Source organism: Epinephelus fuscoguttatus, linkage group LG14 (assembly GCF_011397635.1).
Source record: "Epinephelus fuscoguttatus linkage group LG14, E.fuscoguttatus.final_Chr_v1".
Classification (NCBI taxonomy): Eukaryota; Metazoa; Chordata; class Actinopteri; order Perciformes; family Serranidae; genus Epinephelus; species Epinephelus fuscoguttatus.
In genome coordinates, this window is record NC_064765.1 from 4,910,845 (window position 1) to 4,924,326 (window position 13,482).

The 13,482-nt window shown below is 43.7% G+C and overlaps 1 protein-coding gene across 1 annotated transcript; it reads right to left on the minus strand.

Annotated features, from left to right (window-relative positions):
• Positions 1–11,087: 11,087 nt before the first annotated feature.
• Positions 11,088–13,240, minus strand: LOC125901372 (uncharacterized). Its single transcript, XM_049597044.1, has 2 exons — positions 13,228–13,240; positions 11,088–13,115 (listed from the first exon to the last, which is right to left on the minus strand). The coding sequence occupies exon 2, from the start codon at positions 12,982–12,984 to the stop codon at positions 12,244–12,246; it is 741 nt and encodes a 246-aa protein (XP_049453001.1). The 5' UTR covers positions 12,985–13,115; positions 13,228–13,240; the 3' UTR covers positions 11,088–12,243.
• Positions 13,241–13,482: the final 242 nt, after the last annotated feature.

Sequence of the window (13,482 nt, forward strand, 5' to 3'; positions counted from 1 at the left end):
TTAACCTCTCCCGAATTGGTCATCTTGTCGATAGCGCCGTAGGCTCGCTACGAACAACACTCGACTCTGTAGCTCCTCTTAAAAAGAAGTTAAGAAAGGAAAGAAAGTTCGCTCCTTGGTATAACTCTCAAACCTGTAAGTTAAAACAAATATCGCAAAAATTTGAAAGGAATTGGCGATTAACCAAACTGGAAGAATCTCGTTTAATCTGGACAGACAGTCTCAAAACTTATAAGAGGGGCCTCCGCAATGCCAGAGCAAACTATTACTCAGCTTTAGTAGAAGACAGTAAGAACAACCCCAGGTTTCTTTTCAGCACTGTAGCCAGGCTGACTGAGAGTCAGAGCTCTATTGAGCCTTGTATTCCTTTAGCCCTTAGCAGTAATGATTTTATGAGCTTTTTTTAATGACAAAATTCTAACTATTTGAGGCAAAATTCACGACCTCCTGTCCTCAGATAGTACCTATCTAACCTCAAACACAGCTGTAAAATCTAATATATATTTAGATTGCTTCTCCCCAATTTCTCTTCAAGAATTGACTGCAGTGATTTCTTCATCCAAATCATCAACGTGTCTCTTAGACCCCATCCCAACTAGGCTACTTAAGGAGGTCTTTCCTTTAGTTAACACTCATATTAGATATGATTAATATATCCTTATTAACAGGCTATGTACCACAGTCTTTTAAGGTAGCTGTAATTAAACCTCTACTAAAAAAGCCCTCCCTGGATCCAGAGGTGTTAGCCAACTATAGACCAATATCTAATCTTACATTTATGTCAAAGGTCCTTGAGAAAGTAGTCGCAGACCAGCTGTGTGATTTTCTCCATCATGATAATTTATTTGAGGAATTTGAGTCAGGATTTAGAGTGCATCATAGCACTGAGACTGCACTAGTTAAAATTACAAATGACCTTCTGATTGCTTCAGACAAAGGACTCGTCTCTGTACTTGTTTTATTAGATCTTAGTGCAGCGTTTGACACAATTGACCATCAAATTCTACTGCTGAGACTGGAACACTTAATTGGCCTAAAAGGTTCTGCACTAAGCTGGTTTAAATCTTATTTATCTGATCGTTTTCAGTTTGTTGACGTTCATAATCAATCATCCTTACGTACCAAAGTTTGTTTTGGAGTTCCGCAAGGTTCTGTGCTCAGACCAATCCTATTTACTCTATATATGCTTCCTTTAGGCAACATCATTAGAAATCACTCTGTAAATTTCCATTGTTATGCGGATGATACTCAGTTGTATTTATCGATGAAGCCAGAAGAAAGTAATCAATTAACTAAACTTCATAACTGCCTTAACGACATAAAAACTTGGATGAGCACCAATTTCCTGATGTTAAATTCAGACAAAACTGAAGTTATTGTTCTTGGCCCCAAACAACTCAGAGATTCTCTGATGACATAGTTTCTCTAGATGGCATTGCTCTGGCCTCTAGCACTACCGTAAGAAACCTCGGAGTAATACTTGATCAAGATTTGTCTTTTAATTCTCATTTAAAACAAACCTCACGGACTGCATTTTTTCATCTGCGTAATATTGCAAAAATTAGGCCTATCCTGACCCGAAAAGATGCAGAAAAATTGGTCCACGCTTTTGTTACCTCAAGGATGGATTACTGTAACTCTCTTATCAGGTAGCTCTAGTAAGCCCTTAAAAACTCTCCAGCTAATTCAGAATGCAGCAGCACGTGTACTAACAGGAACTAAGAAACGAGATCATATTTCTCCTGTTTTAGCTTCCCTGCACTGGCTCCCTGTAAAATCCAGAGCTGAATTTAAAATCCTACTGTTAACTTATAAAGCTCTAAATGGTCAAGCTCCGTCATATCTTAGAGAGCTCATAGTGCCATATTATCCCACCAGAACACTGCGCTCTGAGAACGCAGGGTTACTTGTGGTCCCTAAAGTCTCCAAAAGTAGATCAGGAGCCAGAGCCTTCAGCTATCAGGCTCCTCTCCTGTGGAATCATCTTCCTGTTACGGTCCGGGAGGCAGACACCGTCTCCACATTTAAGACTAGACTTAAGACTTTCCTCTTTGATAAAGCTTATAGTTAGGGCTGGCTCAGGCTTGCCCTGTACCAGCCCCTAGTTAGGCTGACTTAGGCCTAGTCTGCCGGAGGACCCCCCTATAATACACCGGTGTGTGTGTGTGTGTGTGTGTGTGTGTGTGTGTGTCTCTCTCTCTCTCTCTCTCTCTCTCTCTCTCTCTCTCTCTCTCTCTCTCTCGTGTTAGGTCTTTATTGTTTTGTTGCTTTATTCAATACAGTTTGAGACATTTATTTTGATATATTGAACCCATATTCGCTCAAAATGCCACTTACGCCCCTCTGGCTCCAAGCCCTCGATATAAGGCTATGTAAAACAGGCACCGGCTAGCTTACAGGGTGTGTTAATAACTATAGCAGCCAGCCACAAGTTGAATAAAAAGCTTTAAACAGCATGAGCGATATCAGGGTCACATGAATCAACTGAAATAGTATACATCATTGATTAAATACTATGAAATAAAAATCTGACATGATTAGAGCGATAAAACTCCGGTCATTATACTGTCATTAATATCAACATCATAACGTTAACACAAAGGGCTATAAGACGCTGGAAAAACACCTCCATTAGCTCAGTCTGATTAATGTCAGACAGATATGTGAGTTTTTACAGTGTTTACAGCTCATATTTTATAAATATTAATTAATATACACACACATGTCGTCGGGTCCGAAGTTGAACTGACCGCGGGAATCCAAGATGGCGGATTTAATTTTGTTGTTGACCCAATTCTGATTGGATGGCAAAATGGTGGACACACTGATTGGTGCTGCTGTTGAGTTGTGGGCCGGCCTAACTCTTGACTGACAGCTACCGCTGTTGGAACACAGAAGCCTTGTTGGCACCCGGTTGGCACATCTTCTGGGGGCCCTCCGGTGGCATAAGCTACGCCCTGACAGGTACTTTAAGCATAAGTGGGACCAGGTTGATGCATTCAGGCACCCTGGGACTACTACTACCATTGAGGACTGGTGAGGCCTTCAGGGAACCTATCAATATCCAGAATTACTACTAAAATGCAGGAGGGTTTTATTTAGTCTCACAAGCTGCTTTTCTACTCATTTTCGTTCCCACTCAGTGAGAACTCTTCATTGTCGTCATTGAAATTGTCTCTTTTCCACATCAGTTTTTTTCATTTTTATATTATAGCTATTCTATTCTGACTTCACACCTATTGATTTTGCAGTTCTTGCTTTTATTTGCCATTTCATTTTCTTTTTCACCATGTTTATGTGATGCACCACAACTCCAAATCAAATTTCGTGAATGTGAAAGCCCACTTGGCAATTCTGCACAGAGCACTCAAGAGATTAGAGAGATTTAAATGCTTTTTTTATTAGTCACACAACATTAACACCAAAACTTAAACTGTAACACAGAAACATTTTAAATTAGCAACCAAAATAAACTTAAAATCTTAAACACAGAAACATTTTAAATTAACACCAAGACATATGTTTGTTTTAATTTTTTACCCTTCTTTCTCTCCTTCTCCTCCCTCTGCTTCTCCCTTTCTTTTTCTCTCCTCCCTCTGCTCCCTCTTCCTCTGCCTCTCCTCCTTCGCCTTTGTCTTCTTCTTCTCCTCCTTCTTGGCAGAGTAGTCCTGCCTCCTCCATGCATTCAACAGTTCCCTGTTGACAGGCTTGCACCTGTAATGTCTAATTTTTCTCATATGGAGTCTGTGGAACTCCTTGGAGGTCACCCCTCCCCTGACCTCAGTGAGCCACTGCTCCACAGTCCTGTTCTGTGGGTCAGTGGCCTCACAGAAAGATTGTTTGGTGGGCTGGTGAAAGCTGTGGCCCGTCTGCCTTATCCACCGCTGGCCACATTTTTTGCAGGTCCTCGTCTTCCTCAGCCTTTTGACCTGTGCCTTGCCAGGTGGTAAGGTGTTGGCCTTCTCCACTCCCCACTTCCACCTGGTGGTCTTTGGGACATTACGCCGCATCCACTGGTCCAGGGTGACCCTAGATGTGGCGCGGCAAATCTTTTTTATTGTGAACAAAATGTTCTGTGATGTTTATGTCCACTTTGCACCCTGGACAGATGTGTGGTGGGATGGGTGAAGCTACACAAAGAAACACACACACAGATTCATTTAAGTGCAAAGTCTCAATAACAGGAAATTGAACATATACAGAGGAAATTATCTCCATATTTATGCTCTTAGTTTTGTATAGTTGTTTAATCACAGTAATGTACTTCTGAGTGTGTGTGTGTTGGTTGGATTGACAAACCTTGTGTCCCTTTGTTTTGGCGAGGACAAATCAGAGAGAAATGGTATGAAGGCAGTGACCCAAATTCACCAAGAAGCAAATCAGAGGAGAGCAAAACTTCTCATTCAGTGTGTTCAAATCAGGAAAAAAAAGAATAATTTTCAACAGTTTTTCTTCTCTGGTGTCTGTAAACATCTTAGTAAGCTAAATCATTGTTTAAAGAACCTCTACACCCGTACTTCATACGTGTGCACTTATTTAATGAAAGTGAGATGCATGATATTACAAATTAAGATTTTATGACAGAAGATTTACAAGAAGAAATGTTTTACCCTTTTTTCCTATTTTCCCTGTGGTCAGTACAGGAGGCCAGAAGAGTTTCACGAATTTCAGCTCAGGTGGAGGGCTGTAAGACACGGGGTCAGCCTTCCATTTCAGGAGCTCCACCTTCTTCAGCGCTCTCAAGTCTTTTATTTCAGCCATGTCTGCATGAAGACAATTTAAGGAGAGTTAATGTAAACTGAGCCAAGCGCTCAGCAACACGTCAAGTCAAGTTACAACAAGTGGAGAGTGAACTTACCTGTTGTCGGTCAGCAGTTCTGCCAGCTGAGATGTTGCCACAGTATTTTTTCACTTCTGAGCCTCACCTGTCAACCAATCAGACGTGAGGTCTAGTGACCAACCAATCCCCCTGCTGTCCATGGAAATCAGCAATCGACCAATCCACTTCTGCTGCTCTGCAGTAAGTGAGGCCTAGTCCACACGAGCGCAGGTATTTTTAAAACCGAACTTTTTTGGCCTCCAGTTTTTAAAAAATCTGCGTCCATACGAGAGGTGTAATAAAAATATCTCCGTCCACATGACACTGCAAATTAAAGCAGCTCACTTTAGGACAGCAGTAACGTCCTTGACATTCTGAAGTTTTCTCTCCATTCTTCTGCCACCACTATTTATCAAAGTTGTCCCACCAGCTAGAAGTCCGACCTGGCCTCATCCAGAACCTCCATTGGCGGGCGCGTCGTTGGTGTGTTGGGGTACTATTATGCAGCAGGCGCAGTCTCCATAATAGCACACTCTTGCGCCTCTGTTGCTGGATGTGGTTGAGTAGCGTTAGTTGCATGATACAGCCACAAAGTGCTGATATGCTGCTAAATAGCAGTAGTATTTTGTTTAGGTCCATCCTCAAATCGTCTCTCACACACACTGGATCAGGTAATAACACAGCTGTTTTCTGTTTACGTCGCACACTGTGACGTCATACAATGGAGACGAGACAAAATAACTGCGGTTATCCTGTCCACACATGACTGACACCAGACTTTTCCAAAAAGTTCACCCTGGACTCCGGTTACAAATAACTCCGGTTACAGGGGCCCAAAACTGCAGTTACGTGTGGATGAAAGGCCAAACCATGAGCAAAGAGTCACAGTTTTACAAATACCCGCGTTGGTGTGGACAGCCCCTGAGTAAGTCAGTAAGTAAGTTTTATTTGTATAGCGCTTCTCACAGAGAGAACTCACAAAGTGCTTCACAGGATTAAAACACAAACCAAGAATACATACATACAAACATACAGAGACACAAAATGAAACAGCAGCAGTTGTTGCAAAACTAAATCACTTAAGACAATTTCAAGAATGCCTGCCTATACAGGTAGGTGTTAAGGTGCTTCTTAAAAACTTCAACAGATGCTGCGGCTCTCAAATTCTGTGGGAGGGCATTCCACAATCTGGGCGCAATGGACTCAAAGGCCCGGTCACCTAGTTCTGAGCCTAGTGCGAGGAACTGCCAACAGGCCGTGATCGGGCAGTGAGAGCTGCTCTCCAGGACTGAAGCAGCAGCTGACAAGTGGAACATAAAGGCTACCACTATGAGGGGGAGCGAGTGGGAGCGAGGGCGGCCAAGGTAGAGTTTTTAATAGTTCTGAGGAAACGTTTTGAATATTTTCTGTGTCGGAGAGCTGTGAAAAGAGTATTGGTTGCCTGATGGAAATCAGATGGTCTAGAGCAAATACAGTGGAATCTGATGATTTGAGATTTGATTATGCCTTTTTAAATGTATGTTTTGGGTGGTAACTTGATTTGTGCAGGAGAGTGTGGGTATCTGTTGCTTTAAAAAAAACCTTAGACAGCATGCGCTTCGTGGATGTGTTTACAGGTTCAAAAAAAAAAGTGGTGTCCAAGAAATCAATCTGGTTCGGATCTATGGTGGATTTAACTGTAATTGTGGGATGGTGACTATTGAGTATTTGGACAAAAGTGTGGAATGAAGAGAGGTCATGTGTCCAGGCACCAATACTATCATCGAGAAATCTCCAGAAGAAAGAGGTTGTAAGGGACACTTGGCCAATACCTCCCGCTCCCACTCGCTCATATAGAGGTTGGCATATGACGGGGCAAAGCGTTGCCCCATGGCTGTTCCATGGGTTTGTAAATAGTGAGTGTCATTGAAGAGAAAATCATTATTCTGTAAACAGAGTTGGAGAAGCGAAAGGAGTTCTGAATCGGGACGTTTGGGATCGGGATATCGTTGGAAGATTGTGTTTACAACTGCCAGGCCCAGATTAGTGTCTATATTCGTGTACAAACTGTCGACGTCGATCGTGAATAGAAATGTATTGGAAGGAACAGCCATGGGGCGTATCATTTCGAGAAAATACTAAGTGTCTTTGATGTAACTTGGGTGACGGGTGGAGGGGGGCAGAGAAAATGATCGACGTATTCGGCAACATTATAGGTGGCGCTGTTGCAGTCCGAGACTATCGGACGGCCGGGAGGAACTTCGGAGGGAACCGTCCAGCTCTGGGGTTGTTTGTGGATTTTAGGGAGCAGGTAAAAATAGCGGGGGTGGGGATTATTGGGTCCTGATAGAAAGTCTCGTTGTTTGGCTGATATGTAGCGTTTTGTGTAGAGGGTCTGAATTATGTGCCATATCTGTAACTGAGTATTGTGTTGTATTGTGGCTGGGATACGTTTATAGTGGAGTGAATTGGATAGTTGCCGGTTTGCTTCGAGAAGGTATTGTTGTCTGTCCATGATGACTACTTTTGACCCTTTATCTGCCGGTTTTATTACGATGTTTGGATTTTTTATTAATTCCTGTAAGGCTAAGCGTTCGGCCCCCGTCACGGCAACAACGTAGGTACGTCATAGGTACACCGCAGGACCATAAATCAGGCTTTAGTGTGAGTCTCCTTATGAGGACACACACTGACAGGCAAATGTAGAGTTTGTGCAAGCTGTTTAAGGCTGTCATGGTACACTATGCTTGCTGGTTTTCCCAGTATATCGTCTACGACCATGACTTTTGGGGAATCTGCAAAGTTCGGCAAGTCTGTCTGCGGAGTAGCAGAGTCATTATCTGGTTTGTCATGGACTGTCTCTTCCATGGAAATTATTTGAACTGTGTCTAGTGAAAATTTTGACTTCAGAGCGCCGCCGGTCCTGTCAGAAGAACAGTAGTTACTGGTTTTATAATTTCAACCAAAACCTCCTATTGAAGTATATAAAAAGAATTTTTAACACATACTTCACACGAATGGGTGGCCTGTAGTCTGGATCGTCTTCGTCTTCATATTCATCTTCATATTCATCAACCTCTCCAGAATCTTCTTCCTCTGATGCTGAAAATAACTCTGTGTCCACCTCAGGAGTCCAGGTTTCATCATCACTGTCCCAGTCTATTCTGTAAAAGCCAGAGAGAAATGGTGACAACTTAAATGTCTGTGAAACGAAGTAAAATTACAATGACATGCAAATGATTTTCTAAACCTAACAAAGGTACTTACATGGAATTATGGATATCATTGAATTGATTTTCATCAATATCCACAGATGGATCCTGGGGCACAAAACTGAAATAAATGAAAAATAAATATGTAAGGTATACGCAAGAACACAACTGTCTCTTTATGATATCTTTGGTAAAGTATCTTCAACACAGTCAGTTATTGCAACAGATTTACAGTTACACTCATGCATACCTCGCATCCACCTCCATCAAAGATGTGTCCTTGGGACTGATGACAGTCAAATCGTGAACACCTTCGTCTGAGAAGTCAGCACCACTGAAATATGAAATATAAATTATTAATTGAAATAATTTTTATTTTGCTAAATCAGTGAAGGACATTTACCACTGCAAATTCAAAAGGACATTTTAAAAAAAATGACATACTTCCCCAACACCAAACTTGGAGGTTGACCCTCTTTGCAAACACCCAAAACAAGTTTTTAACACCTCAACCTTCAGCCAGGAGGCCCAGGTGTGAAAAGCCAAAAGCAGACACCTCGGTGCCCTGGCGTCTCAAAAACACAAGAGGTCATTTACATGTCTTTACATCCTAACAGGCCAGTAAGTGTTGAGCATTCACAGGTCACCACTGAAATCCCAACTTCTCACAACTACAAAAGAGATCATTTACATTTATTCACTCCCTAACAAGTGACATGACTCACAACATCCAAAAAGTTGACAACTTTCTACCTTCAACCTCACAAAGAAACAAAAGAGGTGATATCACTTTTTTGAACCCTGGCGTTTGTGTGAGTCTCCTGCGGCTTCAGTGGAGTCTGTATACCTTTTTATATAACATAAATAAATTCTACTTTGCAAAGGATAATCAGTTCATCCATTTTAAAAATTCCCTCACTGCCCATCACTGTTATGTAAATGATATCAAGTCACCATATACACACCAAAATAATATTAACACCATGATGCAACTGCAAAGCACGTTAATTTGTGCTAATAATGTGACTTTTGAGTAACATATTTGCATGCCCATTATTTTGTACTTACCGGTCTGACTCAGAAAAAATGGTCGAGGCTGGTGGAGCCGGTGGTCCCTGGAATCCTGTCTCCATTGGCGTTGAAGATAAAGGACTTTTCTCATAGCTCAAAGAAACAAACAGAAAATCACTCTTCTTGAACCACAAAACTAAGCAACGAACATACAGCCATTACTTGCTGACAATAAATATAACGTTTCTGTAACGTTACACAGCGAAATAGTTTAGCAGCCTCAAGCAAATAAACATGCTGATGTGACAACGTGTAAACATGATAGCTATTTTAGCTTACAATGCTAAAAATAAGTCTAACGTCTCCGTCGAACAACTGTTGACAATATTGCAGACAAATGTTTCGACACCATCTAACCACACAAAAACTAACGGCAGCTTTCACAGCCATAAGCCAGCACTGGCATACAGTTATCTATGTCACAACATCCACAATAAAAACGAAATATTACCTGTTCAACAAAAACTCCGCTGTATCAGCATCACTTTGCCCCAGATCTTGCCGGAGCTTTCTCCATCGGTCAAAGGATGACCCGATGTTTACTCTGCTTTGAGCCCTCAATTTGTCGCATTTCATCTCCGTTTCTGCGTTTTCCATATCGAAACTCACGTAGCTGAATCGCTCAGGGCCTGACAAACCGCTCGTACTTTCAAATGCGGAGGGGGATTGGGACGAGGCTGGAGCCGTTTGTTTTGGTAAGCAACCAGAACCAGGGCGAGAGAGACAGGATCTGGAATTCAATGGATGCGCCTTTCCGTCAAAATAAAAGCACCAAGTTAATAAAAATGCGGGGGGGGGGGGGGATTAGGATTAGGCAAGGGGGAGCAAGGGTAGGTAGGGGTACTGCAGCGGGAGTAGGGTGAAGTTGGAGGGAAGGAGGGAGAAAAAAGAGGGTTGGGGGGAAAAAAGAGACAGAGGTGACTGGCTTGAAGAGTGCCAGTGGTGGCAGGCCGTTCCTGGTGGGCTGACGCCCTCTGCTGGATAAAAGGGGTTAGGGGTTGTCATTTAGACCGTGGGGGGCAACCGTGCCAAGTCTGTGGATCCAGACACATTCTGCATGTTTCCTCTGCCCCACCGTCCACATCGCGTTGCCCTCCAGTTCCGAGATGATGAGGCTATCAACAGAATGTTCCTGAAAATGCTTGACTAGGTGGGTGGTGAGGTTGTGGAGGGAAATGTTTCGTAAGTGTTGTTGCAGTCGTGCTAACATTGTGTTTTGTGTTTCTCCTGTGTAGTGTTTGTGGCAGATTGTACAGGAGATGATGTACACAATGTTACTGGAAAGAAGGGAAAATGAGCCATGTGGGGGAAAGGATAGTTGACTGTGGGGATTGGTGATGAATTTTCTATGTTTAAAGTGTCGGGATTCTGGCGGTCGGTCTGGATGTTTATTAGAGGTGAACCAAGAGATTGCGTAGGTTGGGATTTTTTCTGAATGCCGAAATTATTTTATATTCCTGTAAAGGTTCATACTGAGTCTGAATTTTGTTAAAGTTACGTTTAATATTCTGGTGTAAGGCCAGAATGCTCTGTGAAAATGTGGAGACTAGGGATAGTATTTTAGTGGGACGTGTAGTTTGTGGTATGGGGAAGTTATGCGTGCCCTGGGTCGGGCAAGGAGAGAGGGATACAAATCCTGGTTAGGATGGGGGTGAGGGGATGTTGCTCGTGTAGGTGAAGTCGAGGGGATGGGTGAGGCACCGGGTGTGGACGTGAGGTATATTGTAAGGTCTAATGAATGGGAGGGGGGGGGCGAGGGCGGCCAAGGTCGAGTTTTTAATGGTTCTAAGGAAGCGTTTGGAGTATTTTCTATGTCGCAGAGCTGTGAAGAGCGTCTTAGTGGCCTGGTGGAAATCCGATGGTCGGGAGCAGATGCAGTGAAATCTGATGATTTGGGATTTGATTATGCCTTTAAATGTGTGTTTTGGATGGTAGCTAGATTTATGCAGGAGGGTCTATCTGGTTGGGGTCTATGGTGGACTTCCATGTGTTTGTAGATAGTGGGTATCATTAAAGAGAAAATCGTTGTTCTCTAGACAGAGTCGAAGGAGCGAAAGGATTTCCGGGTCGGGACGTTTGGGGTCTGGGTATCGTTGAAAAATTGTGTTTGACTGTCAGGCCCAGATTGGTGTCTATATTTGTATACAGACTGTCAACGTCGATGGTGAATAGAAATGCTTTTGATGGAACAGTCATGGGGCGTATCATCTCGAGGAAGTGGTAGGTATCTTTAACGTAGCTTGGGTGACGGGTGGAAAGGGGAGAGAGAAAATGAGCAATATATTGCGCCACATTGTAGGTGGCACTGTTGCAGTCTGAGACTATTGGGCGGCCCGGAGGAACTTCGGAGGGAACCATCCAGCTCTGGGGTTGTTTATGGATTTTGGGGAGGAGGTAGAAGTAGCGGGGACGGGGATTATTAGGACCTGATAAAAAATCTTGTTTGGCTGAAATGTAGTTTTTGGTGTAAAGGGTTTGAATTATGTCCCGTATCTGTATCTGCGTGTTGTATTGTGGTTGGGATAGGTTTGTAGTGGAGAGGGTTGGACAGTTGGCGGTTTGCTTCAAGGAGATATTGTTGGCGATCCATGATAACTACTTTTGATCCTTTATCTGCTGGTTTTATTACAATGTTTGGATTTTTTATGAGTTGCTGTAAGGCTGAACGTTCGGCCTCCGACAGATTGTCAGAGACATTTGGTGGGGGCCGATATATGTTAATGTTATTGTCAGAGTGGATAATGGATTGTATTTGTGGATGGATTTGTATGCCAGTAGGTTCCCAACTGGACGGTAATGTAAATTGTTGTGTGTTCTGCTGATGTTTCCCGTGGAAGTGGTCAATTATTTTGATGCGTCTATGATAATGGTGTAGGTCCCTCCGAAGCTCCTCCCAGTCATATCAGGAGGGGCGTGGGATGAATGATAGGCCTTTTTCAAGCAGTTGGGTTTGAGATGGGGACAAATTGAGTAGGGAGGAGAGATTAAGGACACTGGATTCTGAATTTAGTTGAGTTAGGATCCGTTGTGCTAAGGGAGGTTGTGTTAGGGAAGGGGATCGGGGGGAGGGAGGGGGAGGGGGGTGTATGGGATTGTGGTGTTTATTGGTGTGAGCGATTGAGAAGGGGTTAAGGGCAGGGGTGTGCATGGCCGGTGTAGAGTTCAGATATGCGATAAACTCAATTGTCTGCACCAATGTGTGAATATGGCCGCAGCTGTAGCTGGGGTCCAATGGATGTTGTCTGCCTCGGTGATAAAGGTGTCATGCGGTATCTCTATCAAAAACCGTAGGCGGGCGGCGATGGTATTATTGATAAGTTTCAGATTGTGTTGTTGGGTGGATGTAACGTTCGTGGAGAAGTTGATGATGGGGAAGTAGATATCGGCATTGGGAAAGACCATGCGGGCTGTTCTGGAGAGTGCTTTAAGTTGTTTAATTGATGTTTCTTTTGGGTCTTGGTCTTTATTATTAAGACCAACCGACAACACCAGGATCTTGGTGGAGGGGCTGGGGGGGGTTTCACAGATTTTGAGAAAGTGGTAAAAGTTAGCGCCGGGATAACTAGCCAGTTGGATGTCCGGGTTACTGTGAGCTGGAATACGATTGATGTTTGAGTCCCCCACAGGTTTCCGGGGCCTAAAGGACCAGTCCACCAGTTTTCTGTGTGGACGGGCGATGTGGTAAGCTGGCCTGAAGGTCATGTTGGGGAGAGGTGTGTGGCATGAAGAAGGTGGATGGGGTGATGGGGTTGATAGGCGGGCGGTGGGTGTGGGTGGTTGTGGTAAAGAAGAGTTGTATGGGTCGGTGTGGTTGGCGTCAGGCTCCAAGGGAAGTTGGCAATGGGAGGGCTCAGAATGGGTGCTGTGATCGGCCATCATGGCCTTGAGAGTCCCTGTCATCATGGTTTGTTTGCCCTGAGTTTGGTTTTGGTTGTTATTTTTAGGATTTGGATTCTTATGAAAAGAACCCTTTTCAGAATCCTCCAGGGACGCTATGTCGCCAGCCACCTCGACCCCCAATCTGGGTTTTTCTGCTAGGGAGGAAATAGAGGAAATGAGATCACGAGTGTGCACTACGACATTAGATTTGGTGTACATTGTGGTAAGTGAGACTGATTCAAAGTCCACAGAATTCGACTTGGGTACCTGGGGTGAAGGGTGGTCTCGAACCCCGGTCTCCCGGGTGACCGACTGCGAAGGTAGCAGTATTCCACCTGTGGGTTGATGGGAGGTTGGCTGTGGGTGTTCTTCAGTTGGCTGCTGGGGGAGAATGGAGGAGGATGAAGACGATGGAATAGGAGGTTTATTAAGTGGGGTGGGAAGAACCGGTGAAAGTTGGGGGTGGGGGGGTTTGAAGTGGTTGCTGCGTGTCACGGGTGAACCGGAGGTAAAGGTGTGTTT

Coding starts and splice junctions, on each gene's coding strand:
- LOC125901372 (XM_049597044.1), bottom strand. CDS start 12,984: ATGATGACAGGGACTCTCAAGGCCATGATGGCCGATCACAGCACCCAT.